General features: G+C 41.3%; 2 protein-coding genes across 2 annotated transcripts in view; both read left to right on the top strand.

The window, feature by feature from the left end:
• The window catches only part of LOC141518628 (uncharacterized), a 109,868-nt gene extending 93,061 nt beyond the window's left edge, over positions 1-16,807 (top strand). The window contains exons 2-4 of the mRNA XM_074230849.1: positions 15,320-15,803; positions 15,919-16,132; positions 16,323-16,807. Of these exons, the coding sequence (XP_074086950.1) occupies positions 15,320-15,803; positions 15,919-16,132; positions 16,323-16,807 (1,183 nt within the window). The remainder of the gene's footprint in view (positions 1-15,319; positions 15,804-15,918; positions 16,133-16,322) is intronic.
• Positions 16,728-19,505, top strand: part of OVOL2 (ovo like zinc finger 2) — a 41,707-nt gene continuing 38,929 nt past the window's right edge. Inside the window, exons 1-2 of the mRNA XM_074209378.1 lie at positions 16,728-16,955; positions 17,387-17,643. Coding sequence (XP_074065479.1) covers positions 16,856-16,955; positions 17,387-17,643 — 357 coding nt within the window. The 5' untranslated portion in view covers positions 16,728-16,855. The remainder of the gene's footprint in view (positions 16,956-17,386; positions 17,644-19,505) is intronic.

Raw genomic sequence — 19,505 nt, forward strand, 5'->3', positions numbered from 1 at the left:
ATCACCATTGTTGAGCAAACTGAGGCTTAGAGAGGTTAAGTGATTTGCCCATATTCAGAAAGCTAAGTAAATATCTTGAACAAGATTTGAATGAAAACTTTATTGACTTAAATCAATTAAAAAAACATTTCTTAAACATCTACTGTCTGCCTGAGACAATGGTACTAGAGAGTAAGGATTCAAAGTACTCTACTATGTCACCTGTTTATAAATGGCAACTAGTATCACCATTATTACATCTTTCTAATAACCCAAAGCACTGATGATGATGCTAGCTGCCATTTATAAGCAGGTGATATAGTAGAGTGCTTTGTAACTGGCACCATTTTCTAGATGGAGAAATTGAGGCTCAGAAATAGAGGTGGCCAAACCTAGTCCTCTCGTGTTTCCCAATTCCAAGTTTCTTGATTTAAAAAAAAAACTACATTAGGTTTTATAACAAAATAAATAGTGTATAGAAATATCAAAAATCACAACAAAACAATTCAAAGTAATAAAAAGAAGGGAAGGAAGGAGGAAAGTCAAGTCAATTACTATGTTTTGACTAAATTCTATAAACTATAGGATAGGAACAGGACTAGATGTAGGTTATCTTTTCTGAAACTCAAGAGTTATAAAGAGGACCTAGGAAACTGAAAATCTAAGCAATTTTCCTAGGATCACAAAGTGTGTCAAAGTAGCTAAGCTAAATTAATCAACAAGATTTCATACTTAATGACATATAACATTTTGAACTTACAATTCCCTACCTCTCTCCTGAAAGAATAAAATCATATTTCTTTTGCTTTCCTGGAACAAGACTGGTAACTGAAAATCATATTGAGTTCAGAAACCTTTTATTTTCATTCACTTAGTCTCTATTTGTCTCAGTTTCTTCGATTGTAAAATGGGGAAAATATCAGTACCTACCTCTATGAAGCACTTAGCTGATGGATCCAAAGCAAAGAGAGAATGGAGTGCTGTCCATTTTGAACAACAGTCACTACAGAAAAGCCTTTTCCCTTTCTCCCCTTCTAAAAAAAAGCAAATTTATTTGATCAGTTGGAAAAATGTGATAAGCTGCTAAAATCTCATAGGAAAAAGAAACAAATACCTTTTTAAAAAAAATATTTTTATTTATTTATTTTCCCAACTACATGCAAGGTTTTGTTTCACACTTTTCTCCCTTCCCCTTCCCCCTGACAGAAAGCAATTTAATATAGGTTATGCAGGTATAACCCTGCTAAACATAAATCCATTATGAATAGTTTTTTTTTTGCAAGGCAAATGGGGTTAAGTGGCTTGCCCAAGGCCACACAGCTAGGCAATTATTAAGTGTCTTGAGACCGGATTTGAACCCAGGTACTCCTGACTCCAGGGCCGGTGCTTTATCCACTGCGCCACCTAGCCGCCCCCGATGAATAGTTTTTTTTTAAATTATTTTTATACTATATTATCTTAGAATTATGTCAATAACTTTTTTTTAGTTTTTAAGAATTTTATAATTGAATATTTTTCTTCATTACTTTTGTAATGGCCTAACTTGCAAAAACTAAAAAACTTTTTTTTTGTTTGTTTATTTTTGCAAGGCATGGTGTTAAATGACTTGCCCAGATCACTCAGGTAATTATTAAGTGTCTGAGGTCAAATTTGAACTCAGGTCCTATTGACTCCAGGGCTGGTGCTCTATCTATCCACTCTATCTACCTACTGCCTATAAATTTAAAAAAAAATGCAAAATTTCCACTATAATTTAGTAAAGATGCAGTGTTAATATCAAATATATAAATAAGAAAGATATATCTTTATAGCACCTTAAGACCTTTACAGAGTGCAGAGGGAAACAGCAACATGGGGGTGATGATCAACTTTGATGGACTTGCTCATTCCATCAGTGCAACAATCAGGGACAATTTTGGGCTATCTGCGATGGAGAATACTATTCATATCCAGAGAAAGAATTGTGGAGTTTGAACAAAGACCAAAGACTATTACCTTCAATTTAGGAAAAAAACTCGTTATCTTATTATGCAATTTTGCTATCACTTATGCTTTATTTTCTTCCTTAAGGATATGATTTCTCTCTCATCACATTCAACTTAGATCAATGTATACCATGGAAACAATGTAAAGACTGACAGACTGCCTTCTGTGTGGGGGTGGGAGGAGGGAAGCAAGAATAAGGGGAAAATTGTAAAACTCAAAATAAATAAAATCTTTCTTTAAAAAAAAAGAGAGTATAGGGGGCGGCTAGGTGGCGCAGTGGATAAAGCACCGGCCCTGGAGTCAGGAGTACCTGGGTTCAAATCTGGTCTCAGACACTTAATAATTACCTAGCTGTGTGGCCTTGGGCAAACCACTTAACACCATTGCCTTGCAAAAACCTTAAAAAAAAAAAAGAGTATAGAGGGAGTTAAAGAACTACAGAGACCTAGATGATAGAATGATTCTGTTCTGAAGGTTTTAAAATGGAAAAGATGCAGGAAAGTAAAAGGAATACATTAGTGTGGGATGGCAAAAGAAAGGGGTAGAACTTGCTACTTCTCAATTTGGGGGAATGAAAGAAGCAAAGTTTTGATGACCTCCATGAGTTTGGTCTTAAAAATAATAATTAGATTAAATATGTGTTAACCTTCAGAGTTTGTCCTAATAAGGGACATTCAGGGTTTGGCCATAAGCACAAAGCAGAATTAGGTTAACATACACATTTATTAACATTTTGTCAAGTTTGCTGAATATGCAGACTTAGGGGAGGAAGGTTCCAGTTAGAGAAGAAATCCTTAAGATGGTATACATTCTACTTTTAGAAGGTGATATCTGAAAAGCTGCTTCTCCATCCCAGATGGGAGGTGGGTTTCAATTTAGTATGGGGTAGGATATCAGACACACCTATTAGGAGTTATGTCCAAGAGTACATGCCAGGAAGGATGGCTCCTTCCATCCCAGGATCTTTGTGACTTATTGATTATGCCAATGTGAATCTTTTTTCCTCCAGGATGTCAATATCTCTATTGACCTTTGATAAAAGGGGATGTGTTATTGGACACGGAGGAAGGAGTATGGGGAGTAAGCAGCAGGTGAACCTCCCTCTTACCTGAACCAGACAAAAGAGGATTGAACATTGGTACATACACACTTGTTTACACACACCCTGAAAAGATTAGTTGTAGGAATACCTAAAATCCTACAAGGAAAAAGGCAGATAAGTTTATGTATGTGTGTGTATGTATATGTGTGTAAAGGATGATGATTAAGAGGAAAGATAACACTAAAGACCTAATGGATTCAAAGTCAAGAGAGAAATAGATATTTTTAGATATAGATATGGTTTAGATTTTTCAAATTAATGATGCTTATTTTTTATAAGGGTCTTTTTTTCTTCTGTTTTAATTGGGAGAATATGGGGAAAGAGAGGTAGTGATGGTAATGTTTAAAAAAGAGGAAAAAAGTATAAAAGAATAGAAAAAAGTTCAGAAGGAAGCAAAGACTAGTAAAATAGCTTAAAAGTATACATATATGTAGGTGTAAATATATATCAAGTGGTGTGGAGATTTATTTTCATGGATAATCATCTTTTGTGTTTTTCTTCTGTATTTTAAAAAAAATCTCATTTGTCAGATTAAGATTACCTATGGGAATGTGGCCGATTAAATTAAAAAACAAATAAAAGGGGAAGGGTGCACTCTAAGCATACATTCCCCACTATAAAAACCAAACTTCCTGATCCTAAAGAGGGGATTAAAAGGAAAAAAGAAAAAGAAGTTAGATGCCCATATGTTGGGAAAGATGTAGTACAGATTCATTTCCAAGTCTGGGTTGGGCTGTATAGTTTTCTTCTGAGACTTCCAGTGAGGAAATTTTATGATTTAGTTCAGTGATTTGCAACATCAGTAGAAGAATACAGACATTCAAAAGACAGATCTCTGTTACAAAGAGAAGCCTAGGATCATGAAAAGAATTTTGCCTTTTTCCAAAAGTAATTCCATTTGCTCTCCTCCTGTTCAATTCTTATTTCATTGCTCATTTGATATGTCTGTCCAAGATATTGATATATGATTAAATAACACACATGGCATGGCATGGACAGAGCCAGGAAAGCCGGTTCAAATCTCACCTCTGGCTGGGTAATCCTAGGTAAGTCACTTTGCCCCTGAGTGTTCTAGCTAGTTCTCTGATTATAAGAAGACTTGATCAAGATAAATGGAGAGATGCTAGAAGAGCTGTCCATCCAATTCAATAGCATAGCATGAAAAATAGATAATCTATATGATTCTTTTTTCTGTACCAACTAAGTCTCTTTTGAGTAATTATGGATCTCCTTAGGAGGCTCTGCAATATTTTGAAGCTTGATGAAATCAGTCCAATGCCGTCTGCAAATGATCTGGTATGAAATTTCCTTTTGTAGGTTTTTAGGGTTTTCTTTATTGGAGGGAGAGGGGATCCAGTTGTATGGGTTTATTTATTTATTTGGTTATTTATTATCCAAGTATAAAAAGCATCAAAAAGCATCAAAGCAGATCAACAATGCACCAGTAAATTATAGTCTTAAAGAATTACTGTCTGGAGGCATTGAGATGTGACGTGAATTGGCCATGTTCTCAATAGGTAATATGTATCAGAAAAAAAGATTTGAACTCAAGTCTTTCTCCTTCCAAGGTTGAACAATTATTCACTATAATAATAATAATGATGAGGATGATGATGATGATAGATAATTTATAATAGTTAACATTTGTGAGAATTAGCTTTGCAAAATGGTGTACATATATCATTAAAACTTCATAAAAATCTTATGAGATGGGGGTGATGATCAAACTTGATAAATTTACTCATTCCATCAGTGCAACAATCAGGGACAATTTTGGGCTATCTGCAATGGAGAATATCATCTGTATCCAGAGAAAGAATTGTGGAGTTTGAACAAAGACCAAAGACTATTACCTTCAACTTAGGGAAAAAAGCCTGTTATCTTTTTATGTAATTTTGCTATCTCTTATACTTTATTTTTCTTCCTTAAGAATATGATTTCTCTCTCATCACATTCAACTTAGATCAATGTATACCATGCAAACAATGTAAAGCCTAACAGACTGACTTCTGTGGGGGTGGGGGAAGGGAAGCAAGATTAGGGGAAAAACTGTAAAACTCAAAATAAATAAAATCTTTCTTCAATGAAAAATGATCCTGTGAAATCAGCACTGTAAATCCCATTTTACTACTTAAAAAGCTGAAACTGAGAGAGGTTAAGTGACTAAGGGTCATTTGGCTATAACTGTCTGGGGTAGATTTTGAACCCAAGTTTTTTGGATTTCAAGTCCAGCCCTCAACTATTCCATGTTGCCCCTTCAGGGCTTTCGTATAAACTAGTTTAATAAGCATTCAGATCAAGAATTTGAAGGGACTCCCCTCATTTGATAGATAGGGGAAATGAGCCCTATCCAAGAATACACAGGAAGCTCTGAGACTTTGGATATGAATCCAGTTCCTTTGACTTAAACTCCCTGAGCTCCTCATATTAGTAAATTGCAAAATCATTCGATGCAAGAACCATGACTTTTTAATCTGAATTTATACAGCCTCTTAATATATGTTTGTTGAATGATGATAAAATTGGAATGATTACTTGACCCAGATAATCAATCATCTTACTATAACAATTAAAAATATTTTTATTAACATCTTTTGCTCTCCCAATAGTTATTTTCAAATCTGTATCTCCATCTTTCCCCACCTAGAAAGTCATCTCTTAAGAACTGAAAAAGTCAAAATACTATAAAAATTTGTCATCTTATGTCAATGAGGCCCTAGAGAATTTTATCTACTTTATCTAATTAATTTTTTAGAGAATTCCCCACAACAGATCAAAACTCTCTTGCTATCTCAATTGGGAATTTCAACTATTATCTTACTGAAAAAAATCAAGATCATTCGCTGTGACCTACCACTTTTCTCTTTCTCTACCTCTCACAACCCTATATCTTGTTCCTCTGAAGTGGTCCTTCTGGATAAAGACAATCAACTTTATGTATAGTCTAGTTTAGATCCTATTCCTTCCTATCTCTTCTAGCAGACTCTACCCTCTCTCTCCGCCCCCCCCTTTACTTTCCTAATCTTTCATTTTTCCTTACTATCGACCCCTTTTAGTGCTTGAAAATAGACTTGGGTTTCCCAGAACCTTAACTACCATCTCCTCAAACTACAATACTAGTCTCTCATTTCCTTACTTCTCATTCATCTCTTAACATTTTGCAGACTGGCTTCAAACTTTGCAGTTTGGCTTTAAACCACATGCTTAAATTGAAATTGCTCTCTCCAAAGTTATCAGAGATCTTCAAAACTGCCAGATTCAACAGTCTCTTCTTTGACCTCATCAGTCTTGACCTCTCTGGGGCATTAGACACTATTGACTAATCTCTCCTCCTGGATATTCTCCAGGAGTAGAGTTTTTATGACAGTACTCTTGGTTCTCTTCCTACCTGTTGGACTGTTCCCTCTTAAGATCTTTATTACATCAGCCAGAATCCAAGTGCCACCCCCTAGCTGTGAGTATAACCTAATGATCTATCCTAGGCTCTCTTTTCTCTGTAGACAGGGAGTTCTTAATCTGACTTAACAAAATTAAAAATATTTTTTATTAACTGTACTCCAATAATAATTGATATCTTACACATGTGTATTTTATTAACAAAATTAAAAATATTTTTATTGGTTGTACAATAATAATTGATATCTCTTATACACATGTATTTTATTTCATGTGTTAAAACACAATTCTATAATAAGAAATGAAAAAATAAAGCTTGCCAAGGGTATCTATGATGAAAAAATATTAAGAACCTTAAATTTATTCTCTCATAATAGCTAGCATTTCTATATATTAGTGATGTCATTTTGAACCTCTTCAATAAAGGACAAGAACCAACCAGTCTTTCTATAACAACTTCCATATGCCAGGCACTTTACAAATTTTATATCTTTTGATCCTTATAACAACCCTGGAAAGTAGGTGCTTTATACCCTAAAGCTGAGAGATGTTAAGTGATTGCCCAAGTTTCAGGGGTTAGATTTGAATCCAGATCTTAACTCCAGGTCTTGTAATCTCTGCACCCTACCACCTAGCTGTTACTTCTTTGCTGATCTCATCAATTCCCTTAATTTCTATTCAGATGACTCCCAGAGATAGCCTGTATGTCCTCTGAACTCTTTTATAGTGCCAAATGCCTATTGAATAATTTTAAACTTCATTTACTACAGGAATCTCAAATTATGTCCAAAACAGATCTCACTCTCTTTTCCCCAAAACCAGTCCTTTTAAATTTATATATTTCTGATGAGTGCTCCAGTAATCTTAGTTATTGAGGTTAGGAAACTGGAAGTATCTAGAACTATGTCCAATGAGTAATAAAACTGATCATATCCTTTGACTCACAAATATCAATACTAGTTCTATATCTAAAAGAAACCATAAAAAATGGGAAAAGTCATGTTCAAAAATATTTTTAGCAACTCTTTTTTGTAATGGCAAGGAACTGGAAATTGAGGGGATGTTCATCAATTGGGGAGTGGCTGAACAAGTTATAGACTATGAATGTTATGGAGTACTATTGTTCTATAAGAAACCACTTTTCCATTAAAAAAATGGAATTCATTATAAAAGTATGGAAAGAATGACATGAACTGATGCTGAGCAAAGGGAGTAGAACCAAGAGAACATGGTATATATTAACAACAACATAATGAATTGATCAACTATGATGGATGCAGCTCCTCTTAGGCAGTTCAGAGCTAGGACAAAACTGGGAGACCTGTTGTGGACAATGTCATACACATCCAGGGGGCAAAAACAACAAAAAGAAACTACAGAATCTGAATGTATACTATGTTCACTTTTTAAAAACTTCTCTTATTTTTTGTTCCCATCTCATAGTTTTCTCTCTTTTCCCATAGTCCTAATTCCTCTAATACAAAATGACTAACATGTCAATATGTTAAACAGAAATGTATATGTATGGCTATTACTAGATTGCTGTCAAGGGGAAGGGGGAAGGGAGGGTGATAGAAAATTTTGCAACTTATAAATTTGCACATGGATGAACGTTAAAAAAAACCCAACTACCTAAGTATGGAAATGGAAAAATAAAATAAAATGTTTTTGTTTGCAAAAAAAGAACTGAAAATAATTTTTTATTTCTTAGCCTCTTATCACTCAACTACTTGCCATATCTTATTGATTCTATAATATATGTTGTGCCTACCTAGTCTAATTCTAATAATAACCTATTAATTGTTCTCCCAACCTCAAAATTTCTTGTCTTGGCAATCCATCCTTCTCTACAGTACTCCTCAGTTGATATTCCTAAAAAGCATAAATATAACGCTGTCATTCTATTACTTAAACTCTACTCCCTTCCTGTCTGCTCTCACTTTTTATATATTTATTTTGTTTTCTTTCTTCATTTCTTAACTTAAAATAGTTAATAGCTTATCTGATTTATTGTCTTTATTTTTCCTAAAAAAATCAGATCCTAATTTTACTCATTAACTCAATGTATTATTTTTAACTTTCAATTTTGTTAACATCTTTGATTTTCAGGATTTCTTTTTAGAAAGCTTTTTGGGGGTTTCAAGTTGGTTGGTTTTCTAGTATGTTTTATTTTCCTTCCTTCCAAATTATTTTGTCAACCTCAAAATGTTAAAGATCCTTAATGTTCCTTATTAATCCTGTATGTTACTACTTTCTGAGTAAAGTAGTCTATGCTTATATTATTCTTATTTTGCTTGTTTATTGTGAGGTTAAGTCAATTAACTTAGGCAAGGTCACTTAGCTAGCAAGTATCAAGTATCTGAGGCTGAATTTGAACTCAGGACCTCCTGACTCCAGGGCTAGTGCTCTAACCACAGGGCCACCTAGTTACCCCTGCCTTTTACTTAAAATGTTATCTTTTGAACTTCATAGGGAGTTGGCTAGTTCTAGTATTCTGGGCTTTCTTGTTTCTTGGGAGCCAGTGACTATGACCTTGGTTTCTAGGCTGTGGACACCTAAATTTGAGGAGCATGGACAACACTTGAGTCCTTCAGCAGCATATGGAAATAACTAAGTTTGGAACTTAATTAGTAGGGCAGCTAGGTGGCCCAGTGTATAGAGCACTGGCCCTGGAGTCAGGAGGACCTGAGTTCAAATCCAGTCTCAGATTCTTAATACTTACTTAGATGTGTGACTTAACCCCTTTGCCTTGCAAAAACTGGAAAAAAAATTAAAATATGAATTTCTGAGCTTTTGCCTAATACCCCCAAAATACTCTGGTCCTTGGTAAAAAAAGATGTCCTTGACTCTGGCTGTTCCTCAGAGTGCCACTCGTATGCCAGGCTTGTCTCACAAATAAGAATTTTTAGTTACTAGACTAGAGACTTACAAGCTGAAGGAGGGAAAGATAGAATTTGGAACTCAAAAGTAAAAAAACCCAAATATAAAAACTGTATCTGCATGTAATTGGTGAAAAGACAAAAATAATATTAAAAAAGTTGAAGATAGATGTCAATAAGCTCTTTTCATTTTAAAATTAATGAAACCAAGAATAATTAAAACTTCTGCAAAAGAAAGCTTGATCTCAAAGGTGAAACATGAGAAGACACCTCCCCTTGTTCCTTTGCAAAAGTCAGGGTCCACACCACATGTGGGTTTTTTTCCCTTGTGTTAACAGATTTCACTAATTTTTTATTTTTTAGTCTTTCTCTTTTAAATCAAATTCTTTGTTATAATGGGGAGGTGGGAGAGGAAAGGATACAGGCAAAAATCTAGGGAAAGTAAAGACAAAAGATATCAATATAAATCTCTTAAAATTAAATGAATCACCTCCAAATCATATGCAAAGCAATATGCAAATTGCCTTTTTTTTTTTAGTCAATAGCTCATGTATTTTTGACTACTTGGCAACACTATTATTCACTGGTTTTAAGTATAAAATTAATCTATCTTTGTCAGTTGAAGCCTTGCTGACAGATTCTCTTTTCCTAATATGTGACTTGTTTAGAGAGAAGAAAGTGATAAGCAGATTTAGAAATGAGGCGAACAAAAACAAACTATGTAGCTGATTTAGGTGAGTCAGGTAAGCAAATGATGTTTGTTTCTTCCTTGTCCTCAACTTGTCCAGTCCTCTCATGGTGATTTGAATAAACAACAAAATACCCCCAAATTTTGAAGCATAAAACCAGAAACCCAAATAATCAAGAGTTAACCAAATCTACCAAGTTACATTCAAATCAACGCTTGGTTAGGTACTGAGGATCAAAAGATCAGAATTGACCCAGGGACCATGTTCACAGTGAATTTATTTTATTTATTTATTCATTCATTCATTCACTTATGTTTTTGCAAGGCAAATGGGGTTAAGTGGCTTGCCCAAGGCCACACAGCTAGGTAATTATTAAGTGTCTGAGATCGGATTTGAACCCAGGTACTCCTGACTCCAGGGTCGGTGCTTTATCCACTACACCACCTAGCTGCCCCCACAGTGAATTTATAATCCAAGTGAGGAGAGGTTGAAGGAGATAAATTCATAGACAACTGATACAAGGAAGAAGGGAATAAGTACAAAACAGTAGAGTTCAGTTAAAAGTGGTAAGGGAAGCAGGATAGCTTCTTGGTGTTGATAGGACGTGGGCTATGCCTTGAAGTAGCCTCTCTATACCAGTCTTGAAGACCAATGTGAACAAATGCTTACAGATGGAAAGCAATGGGAAAAATAATAGTCTATTTTACCAGGTACATAAAGTATGGCAAGAGAAATAGTCTGAAATATGGTTGAGAACTCTGTTGATGCAACATCTTGTTGGAAGCAGATTATAGTGTTTGAATGCCAGAATAAAACTTTAGACTATGCTATGTATAGCTATATTATATATAAACTATACTATATTATAATATATAATATGTTATAGTGATGATCAGTTGGAGATTTTTGGAAGAGAGAGAGATATAGAATGGAATTAGCTCTGTATTAGGAAAATTGCTCAGGGAGTGGCATAAAAGATTGTGGAAGGGGAAACACTAGAGGCAAACAGATCAGTTTGGAAGCTATTGAAATAATTTAGGTAAGAAGTGATGACAGCTTCAATCAGGATGGTTCTATCAGGAGTAGAAATAAGAGCATATATACATATACATACATATATATATATGAGATACATTAAAGGAGATCCATTAAGACTTGCTATTTGTTTGGATGTCTAAGGTAAATAGAGAGAGTAAAAAAAAAAGCTAAAATTGATTCTGAACCTGTAATCCTGAGATTCAGAGATGGTGCCAGCAAAAGAAATAGTGAATTTAAAGGAAAGGAAGGTTTTGAGAGGAAGATGAATACATAATAATTGTGAGATGGTTTTATATCCAAGTGGAGATGCTTGCAGGTAATTCCACATTCTTTAATAGGCACAAGTTGAATGGCTACAATATCGGTTATTGGAAAAGTCAACAGATCTTGGTAATGGAGATAACAACCTGTGAAAAATACTTCTGTTGAACAAGTAGAACACTGTATATATCAAAAAACAACACTGTGAAATGATAAACTATGATGGACACAGCTTCTCTGAGCAGTTCTTAGAGACCTATTAAGGAAAATACCATCTGCATCCAGAGAAAAAACTATGGATTTTGAATGCAGAGCAAAGCAGGCTAATGTTCCCTTTTTTAAAACTTCTTTTACATCTTTTCTTTCCTTCTCATTTTTTCCCCCTTTAGTCCTAATTCTTCTTTCACAACATGACTAAAATGGATATATGTTAAATCCGATTGTACACGTAGCAAATTATATCAGATTGTATGCTATCATGAAAAAGGGGGAAGGAAAGGAGGGTAATAGAAAAATAAGCAAACTCAAAAGATTGCAAAAGGATGAATGTTCAAAACTATCTTTGCAAGTAATTAAGAAATGAATAAATTTTTTAAAAAGTAAAGAAAAATACTGTCATTCCCTAAAATATTTTTGGTTGGTAAAGGAATTACTGGTGTAAAAAATTAGGAAATGCAGAATTTTGCACATAGTAGGAAATTAAATATTTCTTAGTCAAATTAAGTAGATGTTTGTTGAATGAATGTTGTTCTAGGCTTCAATTTAGCCACTGAAATGATATTTTTGGCTTCGGAACGTTTGGATGAAGAAGAGTTAATCTCTTTGGGCTAGTGTTTTTTCATTTGTAAAGAGTGAATAGTATTACCTTCTTCTCTGCCTGCTTCACAGAGATATGATGAAGATGAATTACCTTTTTTAAAAAATCTATATCATGCTTTGAGCTCCTCAGAAATAGATGTTTTATAAATGAGGTGTTATTATGTTTAATGAAACAGATAGTACTATCACATAATGGATAGTACCAGCCTGATGGATATTAGATACTCAGAATAGTCATAACGTATATCATCAATCATAAATTCAATACTCTAGATTAGTATTTAAGCCATATTTTGTAATGACCGATTTTGGTTCAAGAAAACCGGATGCAATGCATGTTCCTCTTTCTGATAAAGGTGGGGGATTATAGGTCTGGAATGTTGTATACACTAAGACATATGGTCCCTGTGATGATTGAAATTTTTTGTTATATATGGTCAGGTTAGCTTTTTTTTTAAATTCTAATTCTTTATTTTATTTTCCCCTGGTTACATGCAAAACCAAGTTTCAGCATGCACTTTTAAAACCATGTTTTCCAAATTCTCTCCCTTCCTCTCACCCTCTCACTGAGAAAGTAAGTTATTTGATATGGGTTAAAAATGGGTAGTCATCATGGGGCAGCTAGGTGGTACAGTGGATAGAGTACAGGCTATGGAGTCAGGAGGACCTGAGTTCAAATTTGACCTCAGTCACTTGATAATTACCTAGCTGTGTGACCTTGGGCATCCTGATTGCCTTGCACCCTCCCAAACCCAAAACAATAGGTAGTCTTGAAAAACATTACAATAGTCAAGTTGTAAAAGTAAATATAACCCCTCCCCCCAAAAAGAGAACCTTCAAGAAAAATAAAGTTAGTTAAAAATATGCTTCAATCTGTATGTAGACATGGTCAGCCTATCTTGAAGTAAATGATTTAATTAAAAAGACAATAAAATTTATCTTTTGAAAAGTTTTCTATATTCACATCATGTTGGAAAAAAGGCATTTTGGCATTTTTCATACAGTTATCATTTTATCAAGTTCTTTATGCTACTCAGTTCCAAAACCTAAAGACAAATCAATAATAGAGATAAAGGACCTCAAGTCTGTGATAGAAGACCTTAGTGAAAGTTCCAGAAAGATTAAAGAAAATGTTTAGCAAGAACCTATGTTGTTTTCTAGTCCAAAGGTTCCCAAATTGAGGGTCAGGGTCTTCTAATGAGTTGTGCCCTAGTCAGAGTCTCCTATGTAGGAGGGGGAGGACATTTAGATCCCAGTGTTATCAAACACTCAAAAATCTCACTCTTGCTGAATAGCAAATCAATAGCTAATGGGAAGAGCAGCTGCAAAGTGAAGTGGATAGAGCACAGGCCTTGGTGTCTGGAGGATTTTAATTCAAATTTAACCTTACTAGCAGTATGACCTTGGGGAAGTCACTTAATACCTTTGCCTTACAAAAAAAATATATAACAGAACAGACTTGGCTAATAGGAGAGTGAGAAGGAATTTCTCCAACATAATCATATCTACCTTTATCTCCACCATCCTTACAGTTTCCTGCAAACTCCTCAAACCCTCTACTCCACCCCTACTACTGAGTCTAAATAACCCAAACCAATCTCTAGCCACAGCAGCTGTGGAGATGCCATGGGGGGGGGGGGGGAATTCTATCTCTATACTCAGGGGACAATAACCAGGGAGTAAAAGACTTGCCTTTCCTGTTTTAGTTTTAGGTAGGATAGATTCAGACCCGCAGGTTCAAGTAGAAATGGATTATGACCTATATCATTAGATATTTCATTATCTTTCCACACCCCACCAGCCAGCTTCCTAATTACTGTCAAAGGCATCACCATCTTTCCAGTCACACAGGTTTTTACAATGTTGGAGTCATTTTTGACTCTTCCCTTTCCTTATCCATTGAGGAAGCTGTCAAATCTTATAAATTTTCTTTTCACATCTTTCATTTTCAACCGTTCTGCAACCTAGACTACCAGGCCCTAGTTATTTCTCCAATGAATCACTGTAAATAAAGTCTTTCTCTACTCCAATCCACCATCTTCCCTTCCCCACAGCTGCCAGTTATTCTTCTCAATCCAAGTCTGAACATGTTTCTCCTCTGCTCAATAACTCTAGTGGCTCCCTACTGACTCTGGGATCAAATATAATTTCATCTTTTTCCTCATGCTCTTTTCATCTATATTTTATGAACACATAATTAGCAAGACAGTAGTTCACTATACAATTTATGAATAATAGCTTAAAAACTTCACTAAGACTTTTAAGATACTATCTACTACTACATTAGGGTGAGTGCTCAAAAAAGGTTAACTGATAGGCAAGCACAATCTAAAAAATTCATTTTAGGCTATGAATTTTCTGAGGATATGCTGTTAATCCTGTTCTTTCTTAATAGATTTCTCAGATTATTCTTCTCAATGTCTTATGAGAATGATATCTTTCTGCCTTTGGGTTCATTTACTCAAGTGGTAAATGCTAACTGGCCAAAAATAAAACAAAATCCCACATAAGGGACTTGAGGCTATAGTATCTATATGTGGAGTCAGCTCTTACTTCACTCTGTCTGCTGACTGTTAAAATTTCCAGTGTATTTATACCCCCCAAATCGTCCAAATTGGCACCTGATTTATTGTTTTGTTTATTGTTACGAAAGTGCTGGAGAAAAATGTTAATAATGCAGATTAAACTTTAAAAGTGTATGTGCTTTTTCTTTTTTGCAGGATGGGTTCTTAAATATTTACCAGCACATTATGGTCGGTTATTAGGTGAAATAAGTCACAAATACTATGTTAAGGGATATGAAGATTAATTTGCTCCACTGTAAAAACCATCTCAGAATTCACGCCGGACTCTCTCTCTCTCATGTTAACGGACCGATCCTTTGATAAATTTTGACTTTTATACAATTCCATTCAGCCAACAGTGCGAGTTTTTAGGATATTTCCTCTAGTTGGAAGAGAGGCCGGAGAAGGAAGGGAATGGCTCTCAAAGGTCAGCCGCAGCAGAGGTTTAGGGGAGAATACCAGTGGGGCAGGAGACAGAACGCCTACTGTCCGGGGGCAGGCCGGTGTGGTGGCTGCATTACCCTGAAACACCCGGGCTGGGTAGGGGGCTCCTGGGCCTCAGCCCGGATGGAAATGCAGAGTGTTGGTCCCTGCTCCGCGTGCCAGTCAGGGTTCTGAGTCTGCCCTGGTGCGGGAGGGGGAAAGCCATGCCCGCTCCCTGCCTTGCCTGGTATATACACATCTTTTCGGGCGGCTTGGCTGGGGACCCGAGCGCTTTTGTTTCTCGGCGGGACCCCGGTGGGGCACTTCTGGGAGCCCAACAATACCTGCTTGGCTAGCTGAGCCACAGGTGGGGCGAGGCCGTCCACGGGCGCGGGGAAGCCCTGCTCTCTTGGCCTTCCTAGGCCAGGAACCTGTCCGCCTGAGCCGCCCGAGGCTAGAGGCCCGGGGCGGCCCGGGCCCCCTCCTCAGTGACCCGGAGGGGTCAAAGTACAGCGGGAGGGCCCGGGCCGGGGCCGCAGAGGAATCCGTTAACAGGTCTGCCGAGCCTCCGGGCCCACTTCGAGGCGGAAGAGGGAGAAAACCGCTGTGTTTATCTCCCTGTCGTGTTTGCAAAGGCCCGAAACCTCTCGGGTTACGGAACACACAGGTGAGCCGGGGAAGCCAGCCTCCCCGCGGGCTGCCCAGCCCCGGGGGCGCGCCCGGCCGTCCCAAGCCGGCGGGGCGGGGGCGCCGGGGAAGCCCTCGCGGGGCTCCCCGGACAGCGGCAGTCCGGCCCCCGCCCCCACGGCCGGCGCCGCCGGCCGGGCTGGGGGGGGCCGGCACCCCGCCCTGGGAGCAGAGGGCACCTGCAACCCTCCGGCCCCCTCCCGCCGCGATGGGAGCCCCCCGAAAGCGCCCCGGGCCCGGAGCCGTGCGATCGCCGGGTGGTCCCACACAAACCCACTCATCGGCCCGGACGTTTCGCAAAAGGGCCGGGTGGGTGGGGAAAGGAGCACGATGCACAGTTTTAAAAAAAAAAACCCTGAATTGGGGTTTCTCCCTGGGATTTGCACTGAATATGCGTATGATGGGGGAAGGAGCATGTGCGTGTCTCTCTGTGTGTGTCGGGGCGGGGGGGGGGGGATAATGAAAAAATGTTCTTCCCTTTTAAAAAAAAATTTTTCAGACGTTAAATTCTTTTGCAAACATTCATGCCTAAGGAAGGGTTGGAACAAACCTGAGCCGCCTGAACCGGTCAGACAGGTAAGGAGGCTTGTTGACACCGTTATGTTTGCAGGGCGCATGCTCACTCCCAAGTTTCCTGGTGCATTTTCTATTCCACCTTATGAAACTTTTTTTTTTCCTCCGTGTGGTCTCACCCACGATTTAAGAAATAAGCGAGGAGCAGGCGGAGATCGAGGCCAGGGTGGGGGCCCGGCTGGGACACCGGAGGGCTCGGGGCCCCGGGGGGGCGCAGGGGAAGGCGAGGCCAGGCGAGGCGAGGCGGGAAGGTGGGGTTGGGAACCCTGGAATCCCAGGGCAGGGGAAGCAACCGCCCGTGCGGAGTCCGGAGAGAGGAAGGCAAGAGGGGGAGAGGGGCTGCCGCCCGCGCCGAAAAGTTCCGGGGGCCCGAGCTCGCCGGTCCGAGGGGGGCGAGCTCGAGCCAGGTAAAGGTGGAGGGTTCTCGAAGCGCTCTCCCCTGTTCTTCCAAACCCCACCATGCCCAAAGTCTTCCTGGTGAAGAGGAGAAACCCGGTGGCCGCGATCCGCAGTTGGGATGAGCTCCCGGACGAGGAGCGAGCGGACACCTACATCCCAGGTGAGCGGGCAGAGCGGGGCGGCGGGACCTCGGCGCCCGGGCCCCCCGCCCCGAAGGGGGCGAAAGCGGGGGCGCTGCTGGGCCGTGGCGAGGGGCTCGGCGGGGGGGGCTGCGGCGACCCCGGGGAGGGAGGCGGGGACGCAGGGCTTAGTGCCCCCAGGGGGCGGCCCCCCCGTGATACACTGGGTGGGGGGGGGAGCCGTTACGGAATGGAGCAGGGGGGGCCGCGGGCGGACCCCCCCCCCCGGCCCCCGGCGGGAGATGCCATCGAGCGGATCGCCGGGCCCCGGGCAGGCTGGCCCCGGCCCCGGGCGCACAGTGCCCACGCGAGCGCCCACGCCCCGCCGCCCCCCGCGCGCCCGCCCCGCCCCGCAGGACCCCCTCGGGCCCGGGCCCGGCCCTGATCCGTGCTGTGCTCCCCTCCCCCGCAGTGAGCCTGGACTGCGTGCTCCACTACAGCACCGAGGACTACCGCAGCGAGGGCGGCAGCGGCAGCAGCAGCAGCAGCGAGAGCGGCGGCGGCCGCGGGGACCCCGGGGGCCCCCCCGGGGCGGGGCCCGGGCCCGGGGCCGGGGCCCCCCCGCCGCCGCCGCCGCCGCCGCCGCCGGGCGCCCCCGAGCCCAGGACCAGCGAGGAGCCGGCGCTGCACCTGGCCGGCAAGCGCCCCAGCGCCAGGTCGAAAATCAAGGTACGGGCAGCGCGCCCCCACCCCGCCGCCGCCGCCACGCCCTGGCGTCTGCCCGAGCCCGCTCCGCGCCCCTCCCCGCCCCGAGCCCGCTCCGCGCCGCGCCGCGCCCGGGGGCCCGGCCACGCCGCCGTCGCCGGCTCGCTGCACCTGACTCTGGGCCCGGGCCAGCCGCGCTGCCCCGCGCCCAGGGCGAGCCCCGCGCCCGGGGCGCCCCCGCCGGCCCCGGCCGCTCCCCGCCCGTGCACGCGTGCACAAAGCGGAGCGCGGCCGTGCGCGGCCGGGGACACCTCGTGCGGCCTCCCTGCCGGGAACAAGATGGCCCTCGCGCGTCATTCGGCGAAGGCGGCGGGTGCGATTTTTGTTGCAGTCCGGCAGCCCGTCGCTCGCCGCGGAGCCAGACTCCACGGGGTCTGCACATCCAAAGTTGCCGGGCATCCATATTGAAAGCGTTCGGGGGGTCTGTGGGGACCACCGAAGGGCTCGGCTTCCCCGGGGCCGGCTTTGTCATCCCGACTAGTTTGCATTTCCATTGATCCCTGTGGTTTCGGGGTGTGGAGCGGGGCTGGAGGTGGAGGCGACTCCCACCCTTCCGCCGCCGGGGAACTCCGCCGTTCCCCTTTAGAGGCATTGGAAGGACAAAGGGGCCTCCGGTGACCTGGGAGATGGGACAGAAGCTGTCCCGGGGAGCGCCCCGGGTGCCCACGGCCCGCCTCGGGCCAGCGCCCGCGCGCGGCGGGTCCGCGCGGACTGATGGGGCCCCGCGGAGGTCGGGGGGAGCCCCGGCTTCCGGCGTCTATTTCCTAGGAAATTGACTAGCGCTTAATTCGGTGCGCTGGGGGGAGGGGGTTCCGGGGGCTGTTTGGTGCGAGGCTTCATCCATTGTTAGGCAGAGCCCCGCAGCACCAAACTTTGGAGTCACGAAGCGAGGTCTCTGATTGGCGGACGTGGCCGGCCTTGAATGACCATCTGTATCTTTGATTACATTCATTTGCTCTCATTCGGTGATTTTTAAAATCATTTTCTTGGACCGGAAGACAGGAAGAAATGTATTCCCTGTATCCCAATTTTCCTCCCCACTCTTCCCACTTGATGAAAGTGAAAGGCACCGAGGGGGGGGAGGTGTGGGAAGACTGGAGAGTATCCCAATCGCTTCATCCATAAACTTGCCAGAATTCGTAGATCTTTTTCTAATTGGGGTAATTAACCATCCTGTTCACCCTCCTCCCCACAGCTTTGTGTTAAAGAGAGAATAAATTGCTGGGGAATAAGGCTAGGGATTAAAGCCTTTTCTCTGATTTGACTCTAGTGCAAATTTAGTTTTAGTGGCTTCTTGTGCCCTAGAATAATTTCCGCTTCTCTCAAGTCCATAGTCACCAGAATAAGAATTCTCTCCTTCCCTATTTTTTTTTGCATTTTTAGACTTTTAGCCAAACGTATCTCTTCTTATCTGAATTCCTAGCCTCCACTAGAAAATGGTTCAAAGTCTGAAAAATATCCCGAAACAATGACCTGTGAGATTTTGGGGTGTGTGTGTGTGTGTGTATGTATATATAAATATGATTAACCCATGTAAAGGGTGAATTTCCAGAAATTGAGGATTCTTTTCAGTATGCATTGTTAAATATGTAATTTCTAAACTCAGAGCAATCACTTGGAGCATGTCTAAAATACTGCCTCAACTGGGAGATTTATTCTGCTTGGGAAGCCTACTATTATGAATAAAAAGGATTCAGGGAAGTAGAAGCAATTTTGATCCAACATTTTATGAACTACCATCAACAATATGCGGACTAGCTTGACTGGGGGGGAAGATGGGAAGTTTAATTTGTATTCATTGAAGGAAAGGATGTAGGATTTCAACA

This window comes from Macrotis lagotis, chromosome 1 (assembly GCF_037893015.1).
Source record: "Macrotis lagotis isolate mMagLag1 chromosome 1, bilby.v1.9.chrom.fasta, whole genome shotgun sequence".
In the NCBI taxonomy this organism is placed as follows: Eukaryota; Metazoa; Chordata; class Mammalia; order Peramelemorphia; family Peramelidae; genus Macrotis; species Macrotis lagotis.